This window comes from Typopeltis vanoorti, chromosome 19, assembly GCF_054136105.1.
Source record: "Typopeltis vanoorti isolate ZY-2024b chromosome 19, IOZ_Tvanoo_1.0, whole genome shotgun sequence".
Lineage (NCBI taxonomy): Eukaryota > Metazoa > Arthropoda > Arachnida > Uropygi > Thelyphonidae > Typopeltis > Typopeltis vanoorti.
Window position 1 is genome coordinate 95759964 of NC_143567.1, and position 23100 is coordinate 95783063.

General features: G+C 34.9%; 1 protein-coding gene across 1 annotated transcript in view; it reads left to right on the forward strand.

The window, feature by feature from the left end:
• Positions 1-23100, forward strand: part of LOC150096374 (UPAR/Ly6 domain-containing protein qvr-like) — a 36480-nt gene that overhangs the window by 3915 nt on the left and 9465 nt on the right. Inside the window, exon 2 of the mRNA XM_090408964.1 lies at positions 19703-19750. Coding sequence (XP_090265090.1) covers positions 19703-19750 — 48 coding nt within the window. The remainder of the gene's footprint in view (positions 1-19702; positions 19751-23100) is intronic.

The window sequence follows — 23100 nt, forward strand, 5'->3', positions numbered from 1 at the left end:
TTCCATATTTAAAATGTTAAGAATTGATAAATTAAAGTATTCAAAGTTATCCTACAATAAATTGTAGCGAACTAATTAAGATGAGCGCTGATGCGCTATGCACTCTTAAAACTTTCATACATCAATAAAAATGCAATCATAGGGTCAAACTGACGTCAATTTTGCAGCGCAGGTTGTATAAGATACACGACAGCACACCCAACCTAAATAGGCACGCGACGCCACTGATTATATTTAGTTGGGTATTGTTATAGACCTGGTAATGTGGACAGTAATAACAAGGAAATGTATAGGTAAATTAGTCTAGATGAAATTGTGAGGCAGATGAGGTTTTCAAGAAGCGAGTGATCATTATGGGCTACTTTAATTATTGTAATATAGACTGGAATCAAGAGACTACATCTGGGGCAAAGAGAAATTTATAGAGTTAAATATATAATGAATTTATAGAGTTTTTGAGAGATGATGACTTTAGACAGTACGCAACAGAGGATAAACAATAAAGGGTATTGAATTTGCTCATCCCATTTATAATAGCATCATCTGATGAGATGATCAAATCCAATTGCAGGGTGGCCAGTCATCTGAAATTCCAAAGGGATATATGTGGAATTATAAAGCTGGTATTTATGAAAAGCTCAGGAATCATCTTGGGGTAATAAATTGGAATGAGGGACTGGACGAGAAGGATATTAATGCTGCTTGGGCCCTACTCAAGAACTATTTGGTGGAGGCAATATCAGAATGTATTCCAAAGGTTACCTATCCCTCTCGTTAGTCCCAGGACGGGTTGAGTCCCCTTCTAATGAGGGGTTACTGGCGTATTAATGCAGCCGGTTGGCCACTCCTCTGCTGCATCCCCTAAGGGCGATATTCATGACTGTAATCTGTGCGTGTGTTCACGGAGATGGTTTGCCTGTTTGGCGGATGAAAAATCCAGATAAACTGGAGGGAAAAAACCCTGCTGGCCACGCCAAAGTTCGGCTAACTTGGCTATGTCTGAGGAAGATCCTTAAGCTCCGCACGTCGCCGACGGGAATCGAACCTAGGACACTCCTTCCCCACGCATATGGTTGCGAAGCGCGTAGCCACTAGGCTAACCGCGCGGACATTCCAAAAGTTAAGCGGGTAAATAGAGCAGATGTGAAATGGATGAATCCAGAAGTAAGGTACGCAATCCGGAAGAGAAAGCTATTATGGAAAAAGCACAAGATCAATGGTTATAACAACCAGTTGCATGAGAAGTTCAAAGGGCAGGCGAGGAAGGTGACTCTCGTGCAGTATGAGCAGGCAATTAGCTAATGCGGCTAAAAATGCCAGTGAATGTTTTCGATATGTGGTCAGGAGAAGAAAGAATGATTATGGAAGGATGGCACTGATTGGTGCAATTGGATGAATGATAACCGCTGCAGAGAATATAGTTGAGGTATTTAATGAACAATTTATAAAGGTATTTCATCCTGGTGAATGTGACGTCATACAGAACTTGAATACAGTGGAAAAGGAGGAGGAACTGTTAGTAAGTGAGCAGGAAGTATATCAGGAATTGAATAAACTTGATGGTCATAAGGAGCACTTGATGTTATATCACCACGGGGTTTTGAGGGAATGTTCCGAGGAGATAACAACAGCTTTGACATATATTTTTAATATGAGTCTCAGGCTTTAAATTACAAGGTGGTCTGTGCAGGTGGAGTTGTGTTTAAAGTGCTAAAGAGATTAGTCAGTTAGTCAAATACATGCTAGAATAACATTTTGGCTTTTCTGAATATATTTCATTTTACTCAATTTTCGTAATATATTTGTGTCAAAGATTATGCTTTTTTAGCACTTCCTTTCTTAAATCTACTTCTCAGTGGTACTCGTTTCCCAGAGGTTAATTATTAATTTACAGCTTACCAATTTTTAATCAATTAAAAAAAAAACGTTTTTACTGGGGAATATATACATTTTAAATAGATGAGAATACTGTTTTAAAATTAATGCATAACATTTTTATGAAATGTGAGGCAGATGGAAAACATTCATCATTATCTTTTTTTGTTTAATTTTTGAAATTTAATATTTTTTATTTGTTTTAATTTTTTAATTTAAAATTTTAATTAAAAAAATTAAATAATAATAATAACGAATATTTTTTGTTTGTTTTAAAGGGTAAAATTGTGTTTTGGAAAAACAAAATTCTTATACGTGAATTTATGATGTGCTTCTTTGGAGTTTAAAATTAGGATTAAAATAATATTTAAAATTTAAATGATTAAAATAATAGATTATTTTAATCTTTTAAATGACACTATTATTACATATTTAGTTTTTGTATGTACTGAAAGCTTCAACTTATGATCCGTAGACTTGAATTGCAATGTGTATTTTCATAGATATACGATAGGCCGAAGGAATTTACTAACAACATTGGGTTTTGATTGAGTATGTCACCAGAGCGCACTAATGTTTATAATGCTGATAACTGTACTCAGGAGAATGTAAAACTTCCGATCAGATAGTCGTGCTAAGGTGCGCTGATAGACATGAGGCAGTGAAATGGATAAGGATTGCGTTAAAAGTATGTATACGAAATTGAAACGCCGCTCATAAGATAAAAATCCAGGTTATAGGAGATAAGGAATGCTCGCTATTGCTAGCGAGGGCTGCGGGAAGAATGTGGAAACCAAGCGTTGAAGTATGAGATTGTCGCATGGGGATGACAGCATTTTGTCAAGATCGGGAAGGAGCACGGTGACCCACGTTCATGATGTTGTACGACTTCCATCCAAAATGTGTGTTTCTTCAGCTTTTGGATGAGACGCACTGACATAGTGGTTAGCACCACCTCAACGTGTCATTATTGGACATCGTAACATTTAACTTAAATAAATACTTCAAGTATTTATTTAAGTGTCCCGTATGATTTCATGACCAATTAGCTTGAAACTTTAAAGAATTTTGAAAATGACCAGACCGCATAAGAGTTGCCTTAGTATTACACTCCTTAAAACGAACTCTGCCTAAGAGCTCATATATTCGCTTTTTTTATTAGAGCTTTTGATTAAGGTTTCACGTCTCTGACAGCTGTTTTCCTATCATAGACCAGGTAGAAGGAAATTGTATTTTGTATCAATAAATTCTCGATAATAACATGTATTAATCGTAAGAACGACCTCCATGTTCTGCGCTGACAGCCTGAGAAATCTCACACTGAAGGATCGTATTCATATATCCATTGAACGCAATGTCTTATATTCAAAGGCAGTTGGAGTCTGCTACTGGCTTGATACATATCCTCCTGCCTAATACATTTTATTCATTTGAAAGGCACAGTTTACTGCAGTCAATAACACGCAAGTTCCTTTCCTTAGTTTATGACAGTCCACACAGAATTGTAAAAGGTAACTGGGACATACAAGATCGGACAGTTGACGTTTACGCAGGAGTTTGCAAAATGAACTTGATGACGCTTAGAGGACGTTTCCCTGCAAAGATAAATACAGAGCATGACGGAACATTTCTACACTAGCGATGAAGCAGCCGAGACAAATTAAAACCGGAACTCAGTCCTCTAATTTCCATTAGGAGAATACATGAAAAAACATGGTATGTAAACACAAAAGATAAATTAATATGAATAAATATTAACAGTCCTATATTATGCTATTATTACTTTGCCGAAACGTCAGCCTGATCTAACGATACTGATCTAATTTCAAAGAGTAATTTAAATTCTGAACAATTTAAAACGGTCACATCAGCCAAGTTAATTGCTTCTAAATCAGCCTGCTTTGGTTCACCTTTTACATAAGGAGATCTCACTTATTTACGGATGTAAACAGTAGGAGAATGACTGGTCGAAAGTGGTTGATTAAGGTGACTCGTAGTAATGTCTGTGGGATTTTACTCTCTTTGCCGCTTTAAAAAACTCCCCAGTCTCATACGCAGATGGAAGAGTTTTCGCTTCTTGTAAATTTTGTTTTTCATTTGGCAAAACAGGCAAGAGAAGCAGCAGCAATTTATCAACATAATATACTAGTTACATAGTCTTAGTTTCTTTGGACGTAATTGCAAAAAAAGCCTCCTATAAACCACCCCAATCAACTTGGTTCATTTATTCTGAAATTGCCACGAAACTTCTCCAATATAAGAAACAAGCTGTAATCAAAATTTGATTGTAAGCTTTGAAGCAGAGATGTTTACAGAGAAAAAACGTGGCTCCTTTTCATTTTAGTCGATTTAGATAGGAAGAATGTCTCATGGAACTTTAGCAACATCAGAAACATCTATATTACAAATTTGGTCGAAATAGGTTCACCTGTGCTTCCTGTAAAGGAATATGTAGAGGAGGAGAACTCTTTATTTTTCAAGTGCTCTCTTGTTCTTTCATTAATTACATTTTTACTGCTTCAAATCCAATTTAGCAGTCTGTGTGTGCTGTTGAATACATCTGTCGAATAAAAATGGGGGATCGATAACGTGCATTTAGAATTGGAGTAACAGCAGGTCGAATTTTGGCTCCAATGATACTGGCTCAAGAGTCGCTGCTTTAAATGTTAATTTTGTTTCCTCAAATTTATTTTAAGCTATTATTCTTAGTAACTCACGTATTTAATTCCATTAAATCCTGTTTAATGTAGTCTTCTAACATGTCTGTATTTCCTTGGTTATGTCAGACGCTGTATCATCAGTGGAGGGCAGAATTTTAACCAAGAATGTGCATGCGTGAATATTGTTAATCAACGTGAATTGAACATGTCCAGACATATACATCTTTAGAGAATACTGTATATTTTCACTGTTACAGTTGAAGAAATTAATACGCTGTTTTCTGTTATTTAAATAGGATTTAAACCCATTCGATACCTCTGATACCATTATCTATACATTTTCTGTAGTGCGAAGATCGCGATGAACACCAATCATGTGCCTTGGAGAAATATCAAGAAAAATAGCTACTGCACACATCTCATTATTTTTCCCGATGTATATTGATTTTCCCGCAACTTCAATAATTCTTTTTCCGTGTTTCGGCTAGGTCTAAAATTCTACTGGTTAGGCGAACAGAAATATATAGATATATAATTATTAAACGGTAATTTTTTATTATTAAAGTCTTAATAACCTTGGAGACTTTGAATAATATAGATCTGTGGTCTATAATTTTTAATCTCGTTTCTGTTTTTGCTTCTAAATAGTGGACAGTATTAAACCAACTTCTATCAAAGCAATTTAAATTTAAATTACTAACGTCCTATAAATTTATAGCCTTTTGTGATTGGGAGATACGTAAAAAAAAAAGATATAAATGGATGGAATTATGTACCCACCATAAATAACTTGCATACCTCGCTCTATTCCTAAAGCAAAGTCGCGATGATCATAAACTGGTACAGTGAAGATTCGCCTCATTGAATACCGTGATGACATTGACAGTTGGTAATGGCCTCATAGATGTAGGTACATTAGCTCGCTAGCTGAATTATCCATCTTTGATTCACTACTCCCATCATTCAAAATGGTGGGAGTAATGTAATGAAGAACAAATGGAACATTGTGCCCTCGACAGAACTATCTTTAGCGTTCCTTATTTAGTACTGTGGTAAAGTTTTATAGTCCTTTCAAACTATGACATACGAATTCTTAATTATATTTTTAATTCATTAGCTAACTCATCTACATTTGCAAAAGCCCATATAAAGACCCCTCTCGTCATGACGGCAATCGTACTCAGGTCTTTTCCAATCGAGGGTAATTTAAAAAAAAATGTCGCACACTGGAAGAACAAATGTCCCATTTGTTCTTCAAGTGTGCGAAGTCGCTTTTTGAAAGTCTAAAAGAGAATCATTCTCCTTTTTTTCTTTTTTCTTTTTAAAAAAAAGATCTTGAATACAGCTGAAACTGAATTCATGTGATGATCTCAAATATTAAATTCGGTTTTAAATAGTTCTTTTATTTGTCCTAGCCCAACCTAATAGGAAGCACGCTCAAAGCGCCCGTGTATTCGCCTCCTATTGGTCCATTTTGATAAGGTTTCACTGGTCTGACAGCTGTTTTAAACTCATTGATTTTCGTCAGAGACACTGTTTGAATAAAAGCATCTCTAAAAATTAGGCGATCCCCCGGACCACTCCCTACGAGTGACTGAAAGATCGTCCAACTCAGCGTTGGTTCCACTCAGTGACAGGCGCACCCTACCACTGAGGAGAACCGCTCATATTCCAGGGAAAATAATTCACCGACAAGGACCCCGCACGGGCCATACGGAAAACACTTTCCCCGGAGTGAAGGAAAATAAGGAAACACAAATGGAAAAGTTATTTGTTATTTGTTTCCTTATTTTAGAACTATCTTCTAACTTTTTATCCTTATTTCATTCTATATTTGTTGTCTAGATTGCAAGTATTTTTTTTTCTCCTTATAATTTTATTTAGTTCGATTCTATAATTTTAAATTTACATTTCCCATTTTTGAGTCACAATGCCATTTTCTTAGTTATTAAACTAGACATTCAACTGTACAATGTAATCTTTAAAAATATAATTGTGTCTGCTCATGTCAAGCTATCAACCGTAAGTGACCGGAACATATCAACCCATAGCTCCGTTGATAGTTGTTAATTCCAACTCATGTTCGTATGACGTTTTTTAACTAGGAATTGACTCAACGACAAGAACAACATATCGAAGTATTGATAAAAAATTATCAATGGGCACATATACACACGTATAGAAGCACACATAAACATGCATAGAAAATAGGCTCGGTAAGTATCCACATGATTAGAGAAATGTCTCAGTAAAGATCAGGACTGAACCGTCTGAAGGATTTCTTTGCAATTCAACCTTGGTGTAGATGGATAGGCGATGATATTAAGAAGTCTTGTTTGGTATCAATAGAAAAGACTTTGTATTGGGTGTGGCCAGCGATGAATTTTCTAATTTCTTGGTCGATTTTCGAGTGTATCGTGTTGTGTGTGTGTGTGTGTGTGTGTGTGTGTGTGTGTGTGTGTGTGTGTGTGTGTGTGTGTGTGTGTGTGTGTGTGTGTGTGTGTGTGTGTGTGTGTGTGTGTGTGTGTGTGTGTGTGTGTGTGTGTGTGTGTGTGTGTGTGTGTGTAAAAAAAGAAAGGGTGCTTTTACTTTTTTTGAAAGGGAATTTTTTATATCACCTCCACCCACGAACTAAGGCACGATCGCAAAAATATTCAACAGTAAGGATCACTTTTCGGTGGATCCGATGCAGATGGCAACGCAACCATTATGACGCCTCGAATAATATACTATATAATGTTACTTGCAATGTATATATGCTTATTTTTAATTCTTTAGTTTGATTTAGAAGAGAGAAAAAATTTTTTGAATATTCATACTAATGACATACATTCATTAGTATGTCCTGTCTATCCATCATCATTAATAACAGGAATGACCACAGAGAGCGCTACTGTTGCCCTCTTGCACGTTACCATCCTTGTTATCCGGGCCATTTTGTTTTGTATCTTCATTGAGTGTGTATTGTTGGTTACACTGATAATGCAAGCTTGAGTTGGAAGAACGTCAGCTTGTAAATAGTTTTAGCCAGTAAATTATTCATTTGTATTCATAGCGTGTAGATAGTTTTCTGTTTCAGAAACTGACATGAATCATCAACAGCTACGGAAATTTGAACATGGAAATGAATGTACAGATTTCTGTTAGTTGAGAAGACACACGAAGTGTCTTTCGGTCAGAAATTTGTTGGACGTTTGTGCCATGCAAGGAAAAGCTGTTCACCAACAGTAGGATCGTAAATAGATGTGACACATTATGGCATTCGGAATGAAGAGCAGTTGATCTTTTTGAGTGATATCTTGGATCAGAAGAGCACAGTTGATTTATAGAAATATCTGTACTAACACGCTAGTGTTGCGATATGAAGCCAGAGATGGTAAGATTATAGTTGCGAGAAATTGGATGGCTTTAATAGCATGATGAATGGGAAAATGTATTTATTTTCATAAGAGAATGCAGATAAACTATTTTTCTATACATTTTATATACGTGAATAAAAAAATTTTATATATTTTATTCACGTATATAAAAATTTATGTCTAGTCCTCTGTTTAAATGAAAAGAAAATTCTTCTTAATATTTTGAAGACAAATATATATTAATGTAATCCTATAGTACATTAGTGCTGTGGGTGGGCTAAGTATTTTTTCTATTTTTTAAAATTAATTATTTTTTGTATTTTTATTTATTTTTACATAGTAATCAAATTTATATTAATTGTTTTGTTAAGAAGGGATAACCGAACAAAACAAGCTAGACTTAGTTCGTTAAAGGAACTGCGTATGGATAATGATAATTTACTGTATATCATTCAGATCGTGAATTTTAGTTCATATTTATATGCACAGAACATCCACCAGCACTGAACAACAAAGCAATGTTTTTTTTAAAGAGATGATTATGTAACCATACATAAAGCAGACAATCTTCTATGATCCATTTATCAATTGCAGCTGCGCGGTAAATACAACACACTAAACATACTAAACATCTAGGGTAAACATTTCGTATGAACAGAAATAGAAATTCAAACCAAACTCTAGAACAAGTAACACATATTTAGGATGTGTCATAAGGTGTGACCAAGATAAAATAACAAACACTGGAAGAATTGGAAAGAACGTATACAACGAATAGATGAAGGAAGACTTAGGAAAAGAATGTAAGGCCTTTAGATGCCGAAAAAAAAGCTGATAGCCTAGATTTTGAATGAGAAAGAAAAAAAGGATGTACATTACATGAAGCCTTTCGTATAGTAGTAATCAGTTATGTGACGTCGAAACTAAATGCTCGCGTGAATTTATGGGATTCAGAAATAAATTTTACAGACTATAGCTGTATTGATCTCCCCAGAGATACATCTGCTGGTCATATTTTTATTGGATTACCACAAATGATAGCTAAGACAAAACTAACACATTCCTCTGTATTTGCGAAATTTGGCTGTTTTTTTCTTCTTTTCAAGTACAAATTGGTCTCTTGAACATTACCAGACCCCAGATATATAATTTATGGTAATTTTCTATGCCCAGGGGGAGCGCTTGTTTTCGTTTAGATGCCTAGAATTCCTGACTCTATGGGCTCGCCTTGCATATCGATTTTCCGTCTTTTGGGTTATTTTTGCTGCGTTCCATAACTAAAGTACTTGACTGATTTCGCTCTTGATGTAGTAGTTTTAAAATTTTCATACGATTCAGTTTCGACAATAAAAACACAAGATATTTTTGTTTAATAGTAATTGCACTTCACTTATATGGTATAAACTACCGAATTACCTTCATGGCAATCAATACTTCGATGCGATGGGTATTTTCAACTGTGGTGGTGGAACTACGTTCATTTTATATCCAAAAATGTAAGAAGAGTGAAAAAAAAAGAGAAAAAAAACTAGAAGAGAATAAAATTATGTCACTTTATGATCCATCACCTTATTCAATACCAATCCTTAAAATAGAACAAACTCATTTCGTACCAACATGTTCTGTTGGTACGAAATGAGTTCTCTTATATTACTGGAGGGTCGGGTGTCCTCCAAGGAATATCTGAACATTGTCACTGATCAAGTCCACCCTAAAATGTTGACTTTTTATCCAGCAAGCGAAGGTTGTTTCACGGACGACAATGCTACCGTCCATCGCAAAAGAATTGTTCAGCAGTGGTTCAGCGAGCATTACAACTTCCACCATCTTCCCTGGCCACGACAAATCCGGGTTCTGAACCCCATTGAGAATGTACGGGACACGCTAGAGAAAGAAATCTGGGAGCGAAGCCTTCTTCCGTCAAATCTGAGCCAGTTTAAGGACTGTCTGGTGAACTTCTGGTATGTTGTAGACGTAGATGCAATCCATCACATTGCAGAATGTATGTCAAGCTTCATATGTACTGCAATTCGTGCTAAGGGGGCCCCCATATGTTATGATATTATCACCTTATGTTATGCATATAACATAAGGTGATCAGTAAGTTGTATGTGATATGCTTCATATGTTTTGGAATAAGATATTGAACATTAAATACAGAGTAAATGGTAGGTAGAGTGCCCAAGGATTTTCCATGTTATCTTATCAGTAACGATCAATGATGAAAGATACTAATGCTAGACATGATGTACGCATTAGGCTCCAGTCCTGTTATCTTCGCAGGTGAAGCATCTCGTGATATAAAAAGTCAAGAAAAGTCTAAATTCATCAAAACTTCTGCCATGAACAAACAAACAAGTATACGGACTCTTCGTATTCTCATTAAAACTCATAGTGTATATTCAGTTTCAACTTATATTGCTGTATGTCAATTTTTGCATAGGCATGGCTGTAAATTCTTTAATATACTGAGTCACCGCAAAAATAATTTGCATATTAAACATAATTGTCCCTTAAACATTGTAAGGCAGATCGTTTTTCTGTCGAATGAACAGAACGGCTTCAAGCACGCCATTTATTAATTCTCAGAGAAGCTCACGAAAAGTCTCAGAGTTTTGCAAGGAAACACTTTAGATAATGATGGCAGATATATGAATTTCAAAATGAGAAATTGCTATTATATGACCTGACAACCGGTAGAAATTTGTTTCATTTATTTGCAATCTCCAATTCAGTCATCTTAAAAAACGAACTCTGTAAGAGTCATTACTTCAACACGAATAGAAATGAATACTACGTTCGTAATAGCTCTTGAATGAAGAGCGACATATGAAAATAACAAAAAAATGTTAAACTGCGCCCTATAAACCTTATACTGCCCAACACACCTTGATATAGCGTTAATGCATGTTTATTAAGAAACTGCTTACTCATCTTCCCATTTAATCTTCGATTTCCATTTTCGAAACATGAAAAGTTCGCGTTAAGCGACATCTAGCGAATAGCATAATTATTGCAATACTTGTATAATTCAGGTATTTTTGAGAATGAATAGGTCAAAATTTTCCACTATTCACAGACTTTCTTCGTGTGTAAAATTTTGATCGAAATCAGTCGATACCCTTTGTTTGTAAAGACGGCTTCCAATCATGTGGAAGATGCGAAGAACTTTTCAGTTCAAGGTCCGCTATCCGGTCAGAGATGGTAGGATTTTTTCATCTCGCAAATGGTCACATTGGTTAGAATACAGTAATGAACTAAATTAACTTCTGGCTTCATATTCTTCATTATTCTGTCGTCAAATAACACAATCCAATTCAACTTTTCACCTATACAGCAGCGGTATTAAACTTGTACAAATCCCCAAATCGCTCAACTTTAAAAAGAATGTCTACATTTGGGATGAGGCATCAGAAAACTCTAAAATGTGTTAATATTGTTCAGAAAAAGACAATTCATTGAATTGATAACCCGTTACCTTACGGACTCACTTCAATCTTTTCAAACGAGTATATTTTTGACTTATGCTTATTTCAGTAAACATATTACCAGAACTAACACATAAGAACTCCAGCAAAAGCTAGTTAATATCCTTTCAGAATTCAACCACAAAGTCACTGAAGCAGCTTTTTGTTCCTCTTTTTCCATCCACTTCCATTCTCTTTAACAGCTGTTCTCAATTCGTTTTTTTTTTAATTCCAAAGACTACAGATCCAGCTGTGCCAAGGAGAATGTCAACAAATTCCTTTGTTCTTTCTCACCTAATCCTACAACCAATACTAATGTGCTATAGGAATTTTAAGCTTTCCTATGTGGGATACTATAAAAAATAAATGGAGAAGAAATTGTCAGTGGAATTTTTTTGTTCGTCAATTTCACTAGAATTTAGTGTTAATTCTTTTGGTCTTTTTGAAGTCATTTTGAATGGATTAGTAGCTTTGTCGGTACAAGATTACTAACTATATAGTTAGGGCTCAGGCTCATGTATTGGTATTAACTATACAGCTATCTCTAGATAGCTGTATAGTTAATACCTATACATGAGCCTGACCACTATTGCAAATCAATTGACTGAAATTATTTTGATTTTCACATAATATATTTATGATATATGCGATCATGTGCTCATACGTAAGCTGCGTTTCCAAAAAATCAGTGAAGTGAACTTGCATACAGTTAGGAAACATTTTTGTAAGGTTGGGTACGCAATTCTGTTATACATAAATGTCACATTCACCAAATATACATTTTTTTGGCAATTTTTTCCCATTGAAACCTTAGCGATGTAATTTGTGCAGTAAAACTCATGAAGATTTATAATAAACAGTAATTATTATTAGATGGCAATTAACGTTAAATAAATTCTCTATCTGATCGTTAACAGCGTGTAAATATGAACTGAAAACAAGGCACGCAAGATCTCTTGAACCCTTCTATTATTAGACCAACTTAACCCGAAGCGGTTATGTTTAGCACCAGGAAGCTAAATACGGTCACTAAGGCTTTCAGAGTCATAAATTCTACGTTGTGTTTGAAAGAATATTATGAAGAAACGAGGATTCATATCTGGATATGGAATTTGCTAGACTCATTAACAATCATTTTCCTATGATCCCATAAAACAGACACGAAAGCGTAAAACTAATCGGAGAAGGAAAGAGCAGACATTTCTTGGCAAATCTCCACAGAATTAACCTCAAATTAACTACCTTGAAATAACCGAGAGTAATGACGATGTAATGTTACCCAAAGGAAAAAAAAACGCAGTCATTGAAATAAAGTGAAAGACTGTTCACCCCTTCTGTCTTACAAACGTGCACTTCTGGCAACGACTCCTATTTTGTTTCGTACTTCGCATTTCTTATGAGTTCTGATGTCTTTATTTTAATACTCTTAATAGTCTGATATCGATGTTCTTTGTACGACGCCCCCCCCCCTCTGTCTCTTTCTATTCTACTTAATTATTGTAGAAAAGCAGACCGTACAATACTGGTTTCTTTTCAATTTTGCTCACAACTTTCCTAGTGTGTTTAGATGGATTTTTATTTCTGATTTCTCAAATTAATTATCGCCAAGTCCATTAAAAACGAATTTTAGCATGGCTATAATGACAATCCTTAAATTATAATTAGTCTCTCATAAGAAATATTAAGATATATATTCAGCTCTCCTTATTTTTGCGCAGTTATTACAGCAATTCGATATATGGATCAAACGAATTATAAAGAAAAGTCGATGAGAAATTATTTTTTTTTTTTTGTTGCCTGATGATTTGAGGAAAGTTAAATAGAATTATTGTTTTTTCGCCTTTATTATTTTATTAATTGCTGCGCTCTCTGGAGATTTATATACCATTAAATGATTACATGCGTTGAAAGTTGTCTCGCTTCGTTCTTTTACAGGATATTATTTCTCTCATTTGACTTCCTCGCATTTCTTCTACTCGCAATATCGGCCTTGATCGTGAAAGTGAAAGAAACTAAGTGAAGGTTTTACACGAAGCAGATTTATTTATTACAAAATTTTGCCTAGCAGTCTATTAAGGAAGAAAATGTCATGCTTACTCTAAAAGTTTCTGTTTTTGGCTTAATGCCAAAAACTAAAGGATGGATGCTGATCTTGCTAATCGATAGGTGGTATCCAGCACTAAGGCATCTGGCAGAATGTCAAACTGTCTGTTGCGCTCCTCATTCCCTTTTACAGCTTTGCAGTTTTAATTCTTTCTCCCATTATTTACTAAAAAGATATTAACTCTAGAACTACAAATCATAATGCTCCTTACCTCTAGGCCTAGAACCATCTTAGAATATTCCAAGCGCTTGGAAGATAATATCCAGAGGCTCCTGTCATTTTTGATTCTTGTTATCTTTCATTCACGTTCATTGCTCACAAAAATGTATCAAGGTACTAACAGTGCTAATCACAACCTGATTTAAATCTTGAATGATACATTTAAATACAAGTAAATGATCATACTCGTGCAATCAATGATATTTACGTGGAAACAGTTTATCTCAATGGCTTATAACTGCAATAATTTTTTCCTGATGATTTTAATCCAGTATTATGAGAGTTAAGCATCACCACGACAATGGGTTAATAATTAGTATTCGGTTTGTGGAAACATTTTGTACCGTCTTAGATTATGACAGTTACAAGGATAGATAGGCTTCAACAGCAAACAGTTGATTTTCTATAATGTACCCAAATAAATTACTGGGATATATATTAATCAGATAAGGGGAGAGGTGAAACTTTTGATATTCAACAAGGGATCACGAACGCTTCTCGCGACCGGTGATACTCATTTTCAACATTCATTCTTCAACCCCCCCCCCCATTTTGTAGGGGGATATCTAAATAATTCCAGTAGTCACTTATTCCACCAATTCGTTTTAAAATTTTCTCTCTCCTAATGGTGGAATATCTAACAGTTATTATCTAAAAGTCAAACCTCCATAATTTGTATAAATTATGGAGGTTTGACTCATTAGGTCAATTATCGAAAAACCTATTTTTCAGTAATTGACCTAACAAAATGGCCTATGAGAGTGTTCGATTACTAATTGGTGGAAAATATTCTTCTCATTATGTTCTCCTGATGCCAGAAACATAAATTCTTCCTTTAACATTTTCTACATTTTGCATAAAGGTATAAAAATTACGATAGTTCGATGGTCGATCTAGCTGCTGTTTTTTGGATTTGTTTAAATTCAGAACTGATATGCTCCGACTAGAACCATCCACATAAATGTGGTAGAGTAATTGTACTGCGACATCTTCCGTGTGTCCTGTGAGCATTCTAAAGAATAAAATATTCTTGTAGATTCTTGTTAATTTTCTTGTAGAATTGCAGATAAATACGCTCTCCGTTTAGAAATTAATTAGTTCATGAGAATAGCGGAGTATTCTGCAATAAGGATACTGTTAGTGAATTGTGTGATCGTCATCAAGATTTCGTTTCAAAAGGCTGTTGATAAATTCTTGCTAGAACCACGAATTAAAGATGGGATGATTGCCAACACATTATCCATTGCTAATTTGTAAATTTGTGAAGGAAAAATTTGAAAAATGTGAAAGATTCTGTACACAATATAGTATACAATTCAATTTTTGTCCATAAACTACTATAAATATAATAAAACGCAAAACTGTATATAATTCAAGACTAATGTGGATGGAATTTTGATAGGACTTATTTTTACTTCAAAAGATTTGAGGTAAAATATAAAAATACCACAAATTTCCATTTTTGTCATTTTGTCAGATTCTAGGGGGAGGATTACATATGGATTATCGTAAATATTATTCTAATCTTGTAAATAATAATACAAAACCTATCTGTATGCATTTTTATTTATTTTTTTAAAATATAATACACATATCAAATGTTCCAGCAATGTTCCAGCTGATGTTCGTAAACCGTTTGAATTAATTATGAGAACGACTGAAGGAAAAGAATGGAAGGTGGGGAGGGGGGATGGAAAAAGATAGTCAACCAAGCAAACAGATTATGATAGAAATCGATATCAGAGTAATGTTACAACACTACGCAGTATCTAAAATATAGAGAAACAACCTGTTATTGGTGTGGAAAGGCTAAGATGCGCACTTGGAAATGACTACAGCATCGAAGACCTTGACTTGTTTTTCGGATTAAATATATGCTCACTCTGCATTGGAATAATCGCTACTGGTTGCTATATAATTAGTAGTAATAGTTTTCCATATACGGTACTAACGTACTATAGGTTGTATGTTAATTTTTTCTATGTATGGCGACTTTGGGGACACCCTTTAGTTATGAAGTTATTTTGAAGTGACTTTCTGAGTGATACCTATTAAATAGAATTCATATGGCAAAAATGTTTGAATATATTAGAAATTTTTTATGATAACTTCTGTTATTTTGAATCACTCATATACAAGGTGTCCCAAAATTCATGAAAGATTTAAATTTAGCGCCATTCGTGCGGTAAAGTGTTGCCAACGAGAAAAAAAAAGAGAGCGTAACAGCTGACAGTTCAGGGTTATTAAAAATGGAGCGCTACACGAAAGAACAACGCATTTTCATTGTTGAGCACTATTTTAAAAATAATGAAGGTTTGGCAGCTACAGTTCGCAATTTTCGTACAAAATATGGTCGGAATAGTGATTTAACTTCATCAACTGTGAAAAGATTAATTAAAAAATTCAAGGAAACTAGATCAATTAGTGATCTTATACACTCTGGCCATCCTTCAACAAGTCGTTCAACAGAAAACATCGAAGCAGTTCGTGAGAGTCCAGGAACATCAATTCGGCACCGTGGTCTTGAACTTGGCATTTCGAGAAGCTCTCTACAGCGTATTCTCACGAAAGATTTGCATCTTTATGCTTACAAAGTTCAATTGACTCAAGAACTGAAGCCTACTGACCACACACAGCGAAGAGAGTTCGTTGAATGGATTATGGAACAAAAACAAGTGGATGCTTATTTTTCGAACAAAATCATCGCATTTGGGGTTTCAGAAAATCCACGAGTGATTGTTGAGAAACAAATGCATCCACAACGTGTCACTGTTTGGTGCAGATTTTGGGCTGGAGGCATCATCGTTCCATTCTTCTTCGAAAATGCGGCTGGTAAGGCAATAACAGTTAATGGTGCTCTCTATCGCGACATGAGAATCCAGTTTTTTGTGCCTAAATTGCAAGATATGGATGTGGATGACATGTGGTTTCAACAAGACGGTGCCACCTGCCATACAGCCCGAGAAACAATTCAATTACTGCATGAGTCATTTCCTGGTCGTGTAATTTCCCGTTTTAGTGATCAGAATTGGCCGCCCAGATCATGTGACTTAACGCCGTTGGACTTTTTTCTTTGGGGATTTTTGAAGTCTAAGGTTTATGCCAACAAGCCCAAGACCACCCACGCCTTGAAGGTTTCACGAACCACGAGGGTTTCACAACTGTTCCCCTTCTGCAGTTCAAGTGACCTAATCAATAAAATGTATGAAATATTTTTCACAGACAAAATAGTTTTTAACAAATTTGTCACTGTTTGACTGACACTGAATAATAGCTATTCAATATATTACTACCTTCCTTCATCCACTAGTACACATTTCTCTCTGTCTCTCCCTCCTACACAAACACACACAGCTAAAAGAAAGACGATTGTCAGAACAAACGTCATAAAATAAATTATACGTCATGAAATTTTTTAAAACAAACTTTTGTGGAGTTGCCTCCATAAATCTCAAGTTTCTAGGTTAAGTGCAATGCTTTTCTTGCCTTTGTATACACGCAGTTGCACTCACAAACATCGTGTGCTGTTGCACTGAGGAAAGATATGCGATTCAGCAGTGAACTGCATGAACTCGGAGGGGAAAAGTCATATTTTTCAATATTTGAAAGAGACAGTAGATAAATATGGTTTACGCACTTTGTCTTTCAACTTTGTTTTTAAAAAAAATATCCACTCCACCCATTTATCTACTCGCAGTTATAAGTTTAGGATTTCCTTATTTGTAATATTTAAGTGATAAAAAGACTTTATTATTATTTTATTCTTAGTTTTGTGCTTATTTCCCTTCGCTAATATAATACGCACATTTAGACACCCAGAATGTCCAAATGCATACCATTGGGTATTATTTAAAAATTATTTCATACAGGGTTAACAATTTCCAAGCTTATAAAATAAGGAAGGCTGTTATTACGATTTAGGTTTAGCCGATATAATATGTCTTCTGCACTTTCTTTGGAATGAAGGTCATATTTATAAATATTCCAGTATTTTGTCTTTTTCATAGAGAAGCTATTTGTGATAGGGAGTGTAAAAGTGGCTGAATTTCAGTTGAATCAAACCACATTTTTACAGCCGTGGAATCGATCCGGAACATTTATTTTTGCTCGTATATAACCTACACTTTTCGGCAGCCAAACAAGTGTTAACATTTCTGGATCGTTGCCCAAAGTTTCTTTAACTGGACGACATTCTAGTTTTAGAGTTCGTAAACCTGCAGTTGTTTACTTTTTTAGCTATAGAAGCCTAGAATAAACGTAAATCATCCTACCGTTTTCAGTACTACAGGGCGTGTTAAAAAAAATGTAAAATTCTGTATTATGTGACGTATGGAGTAATTGTCTAAAAGTTAGCTTTATGCACAAATGTTAACTGCAATTAGCTTGGGCACGGATGGATTTTTGTGCTAGCTAAATATTGAGTAAATAATTTATGTATTTAGAAATGTACATTATGATGGTGGGGTAGATATGCCAAAGGAAATTTTAATTTTTAGATTATTTTAATATTTTCCCCTCAAGTTCATTAGCTTGTCGTTGTTAATATTAATTTAGCAGTATATAGTGAAAAGTCCTTGACATGTCTACCCTAATTTGCATGCTATGTTAAAGATGTTGGTTATTAAATTTCAGTGGATTACAAAATTCAGGATAACTCTGCATTCACTGTATCTGTTTAAATTTACACGATTTAAATTAATAGTATAATAATTATGACATGCGCCATAATTTGCTTATTCTCTCCTCAGTCTTAGTTTGCGTTAGTTTTCAACTGCAGTATTTTTTTTTCCCGTTTTTAATTGCAGGATAGGTTCGACATAATTTTTATCTCATAACGTCTGTAACCGGTCTGTAAATGCTAAGACAAGTTCCTCTCGTCCTTGATGAGCCTAGATCAACCGATCGTTGAGCAGAATTTCGACTTTGCCAACCGAGTGTTATAAGATGCCTCACGAAAGAAGGCTATTCTAAATAAATAAATAAACAGAAGAGCGTAGCAAGTGATTTGAATGGAAAGTTAGTTCGATGAGTATCAAGTTGGACTTTCGCTTGATGTTGACTTACATTCGATGATTTTTAAAGTTAAGAACACATCTCTATGTGACTGAGGAATTTTTTTTAATAATAAAAGTACAATAATGCCTGAAACATATAAAAAATATAAAAAAAACTAGCTTCCTGAAGGTTGAGGAAACCGTACCTATGATATGTTTATGTGCGTCAGAAAGAATACATGTTAAACTATTCTAAGGAGAGAAATGCCATCTGTTTAGAGATCGTAATATTATGAGAAATAAGACCTAAGAATTCTGAGTTGAATCTGTAGTTAGAAAGTTATTGATTTAAATAAGAAGAAAATAGGCGTTCTTAGTTTTGTGACTGTACTGATTTTCATCCTAAAACGAAATCACTTTCATCCTAATCTAGAACTTAAATGACGTCTCAACCAATTCAGGTTCGCTTCAAATTATTCTTGAATGATGATTCACATCAGAAAACTCCACTTCCTGTCTTATGTGGGGTTAGTAAGGTACGTCTTTGCAAAACGCATTCGCTAGTCAACCCGATTTCTCCTAGAAAACCCTATCTTCGAATACCGTTAAAAACGGGAGAAACTTTTCAAGGCTTTCCCAGTCGCCTTTGCTTCGCGAACTGATAAATTAAACTAACAGCTCAATTGAATGGCACCTGAAATCCTGATTTGCATCTACACTGCTATAACCAACTATATCCATTAAATGATGTAATTAAAGATATTTTTATTCTGGTCAGAAACTGCATTTAATTAAGATATTTTTGTTTGTCTCTGCTTCTAGAGTGCTAGTAAAAGAATTATACGTACCAGATTAGAACGACTGAAGGCGGTGCACACGAAGCGTTGAAAAATCTTTCAGAAATAATTTAACACCCATGATTAGTGTAATTTTAATATCTCGGAATTATGAACTTTTTCTCATCAAATCAATATTTAATTATGTACGAAAGCAGAATGTTAATTAAGATATTTTTCACTTCCAGCTTTGCTGCTATTAGATCCAGTATGCAAGACAGAAGAGGAATGTATGTGTAAGTAGAATAAATACGCGGTGGTATTGCTACTATTTACGAGTTATAATTTAATTGCTGCATTTTGCAGACCTTTCTGGAGAACCTGAGTTCTCTCAAACAGTAATAACTTGAAATCGTCAAATAGAGCATGCAGAAATAATAAATTTATATAAAACATAATAAAAAAAAAAACGCTGATTAACTGCAAATGAGATTCATTGATTTTGTAATATTCTCTTAAACTTTTGTTACAATCTAGATATCCCAGAAACTAAATAGACGATTTGTAAGTATAGTATGTTTATTTGTTTTTACTCCTGTTTGTTTTATATTGGGGATACGCGGTTTCTCTTTTCATTAGCATGATTCTACCATGCAAATACGGCATTCTTTCTTATTGAAAACAAATTTAAACGCCTTTCTCACGAATTTAACATGAACTGGGTGGTTATTGTAACCACAATTTCTCATAGCTTTTTTTTACAAGAAACTCTGCAAGTTCTTCAGCGATCTGTTCTCACTGAGTTGAGTGGGTGGGTGTGTGCTAATGACCTACTTTCTGGTTGTCTAGCGCTCTCTGTGATGACGTCACTAACACCTATAAATACTATCCGACAACCCCATCTCTTGGTGAGTTTACACGAGGAGACGAAATACAAATACACCCTAGCACGTGTTTGTTTATACAACGCCCAGGATATATTTGGTAGCAGCATCACAAGATGGACTCGTGATGATCTTAGATGCGTGTAATAACGTAATTTCTCTTTCCATGATTGCCTTCCATTAGTTGGGCAATTCCATTATAATTTATTACAAGTACGAAAACAGACTTTCGATTACGGTTACGAAATGGCCCAAGAAAGGAAATGGAAGATGGTATTTTGTACGCCTAGCATAGGAAACGTAGACATGCCATTATCCTAGATAATAACGTAATGTTTTTCCTTGAATGCACTGTGCGTTGCTAAATGGTTCTACCGCTTTCATTACCCTTCATTTAATGTGAATTAATGCATAAACTTTTTCTGTATACGCATATATATTATCGAAAGTGCATTTTGATTTAGTATTTTAAATATTTACTATTTTAACGAGCATGTTTAACATAATACTAAAACTCGTTATTTTCGGATTGATCCTGAATAGTTATTGATAACAATATATTTTAAATCTTCAGTATCTTATTATTAATTCGTAGTTCCTACAAGTAAACCATTATGGCAATACGAACTAAAATATTTAGCAGTAAAGTGCTATGAAATGACAGTTTAAAAACAAAGAGGGCGTTTTACTACAGCTGATTTGCAGTTTTTTCCCTTGCAAGCAGAAGCCATAGATACCTGTTTGCCTTCGGAAGCAGCCCACTGCCCTATACTTTGCCATGTGGATGGCTCTGTAATTTCATCATAAATTTGCTACATGCAATACCAGATGGTATCCGGAGAGTTCATCGAAAAGGCAATTCATCGAAAAGCAATTCATCGAATGAACAATTCATCGAAAGACAATTCATCGCAAATGCAATTCATCGAAAAAACAGTTCACCGAAAATTTAAAAAATTTTCGAAAATGTTATGAGAAAATTGATCCATTTTGAACAAACCCTGAACCGTGAATAAGGAGATTACAATGCTACTTTCATAGGGAAAAATAATAGAACAATATGGTTCTTATAGTCTTTCTTGTCCGATAACTGTTTCATGTCTGTTCATGAGACTGATTTGCCTGTTTCCGAAAGAAAAGCCCAGCCGTATCTATATTATGCCTGCTAACTTACCTTTAGCAGAACAGGACTGATAAAAATTATGCGTAAATGGGACCAACTACCCAGGTCTTTCTAACTAAATGGCTTCGTTTTTACCGACTGAACTATGAGGGCTTCATTATTATTATTATTGTTACTAATAGTAATATGCGACTTCAATACAGCAATTATTATGGGATGAATTTTACTCAGATCCGCTATTTGAAACTTTTACAAGAAAATGTCGAACCGTTCCAGTTTTCAGTTCAGCTATATTCGGGAAGACAATGAAATAATGTGTCCAAATTATGTACTGTATTACAAAAACTCTCTGACTTAAATGACTTAGTAGAAGTTGTCGGTACAAGAAGCTGCTGCATGGTTCAGTTTTTGTTCTAAATGGATTACTTTTACCATAACATTATCGAAAATTTAAAATTTTCGGTGAATTGTTTTTAGATGAATTGCATTTTCGACGAATTGTCTTTCGATGAATTGTTCATTCGATGAATTGCCTTTTCGATGAATTGTCTTTCGAAGAATTCGCTTTTCGATGAATTTTGTCGATGTGTATGACTGCGATGGAAGGAAGGAGAGGGACATTCTGAATTCATTACTATGAAAAGCTGCCATATATTTTTCATTAATTTCTTAATTAATGAAAACAGTCGATAGGTTTCTATACATACACTCGTTGGCCAAAATATTAGAGGATATCTGTGTTAAATGGAATCTTGTTAACATGCGACAAAGCATAACTAAGAGGTAGTGTCTGTACATCAGACACTGTCCGAATAGAGTGTACCAGTAGCATAACGGTTATTATGTGGACAAATGTGGTACCTGATTCAATGCTGGCGTTCATTTGTATGCCTTATCATACAAAGTAACATTATCAGTGAGAAACAGAAGACTAGAGAAAGTTCGCATAGAGCGATGATTCTAGGTTCTTCCTGTTATCTCATGCAGACGGGAAGATACGAATATGGTGATAACAACACAAAACTTCAGATCCCTCTGCCATCTCCATTATAAACAGAGGTGGCAGCATTTTTTCCCCTTTTTTAAATCTCGGGTGACAAGGAATCACCAATCGGCAAACATTATACAAGGTGGCCATAAATTAACTTTCCCTCTTTGGAGGTATCTGTAGCTAAAACTAATACACGGAATGAGACCAAATTTTATATTGAGACTTTCAAAGGCATGGGGAGATGAATTCCGCGAAAAGAAGATTTAGTACCAAAAGTCGTCGATAGGGGGAATTTTGGCGCTGGAGGAGCAGAAAGCAGTCAAATATTTGCAGTAAATGCGGGTAAAAAGGATTATGCAAATTTTACTGTGCGTACGTGACAGCAGCGCCACCATTTCCACTTAAAACGAGACTGGGAACGTTCAGGCAGTTATTATTATTATTATTATTATCTTGTTTTCGGCTCCGCCAGCGCCAAAAATTCCCCTATCGGCGACTTTTGTTACTAAATCTTTTTTTCCGCGGAAATCATCTCCCCATGCCTTCAAAAGTATCAATATGAAATTTGGTTTCATTCGGTTTATTGGTTTTAGCTACAGATGCTTCCAAAGAGGGAAAGTTATTTTATGGCCACCCTGTATAATCAAG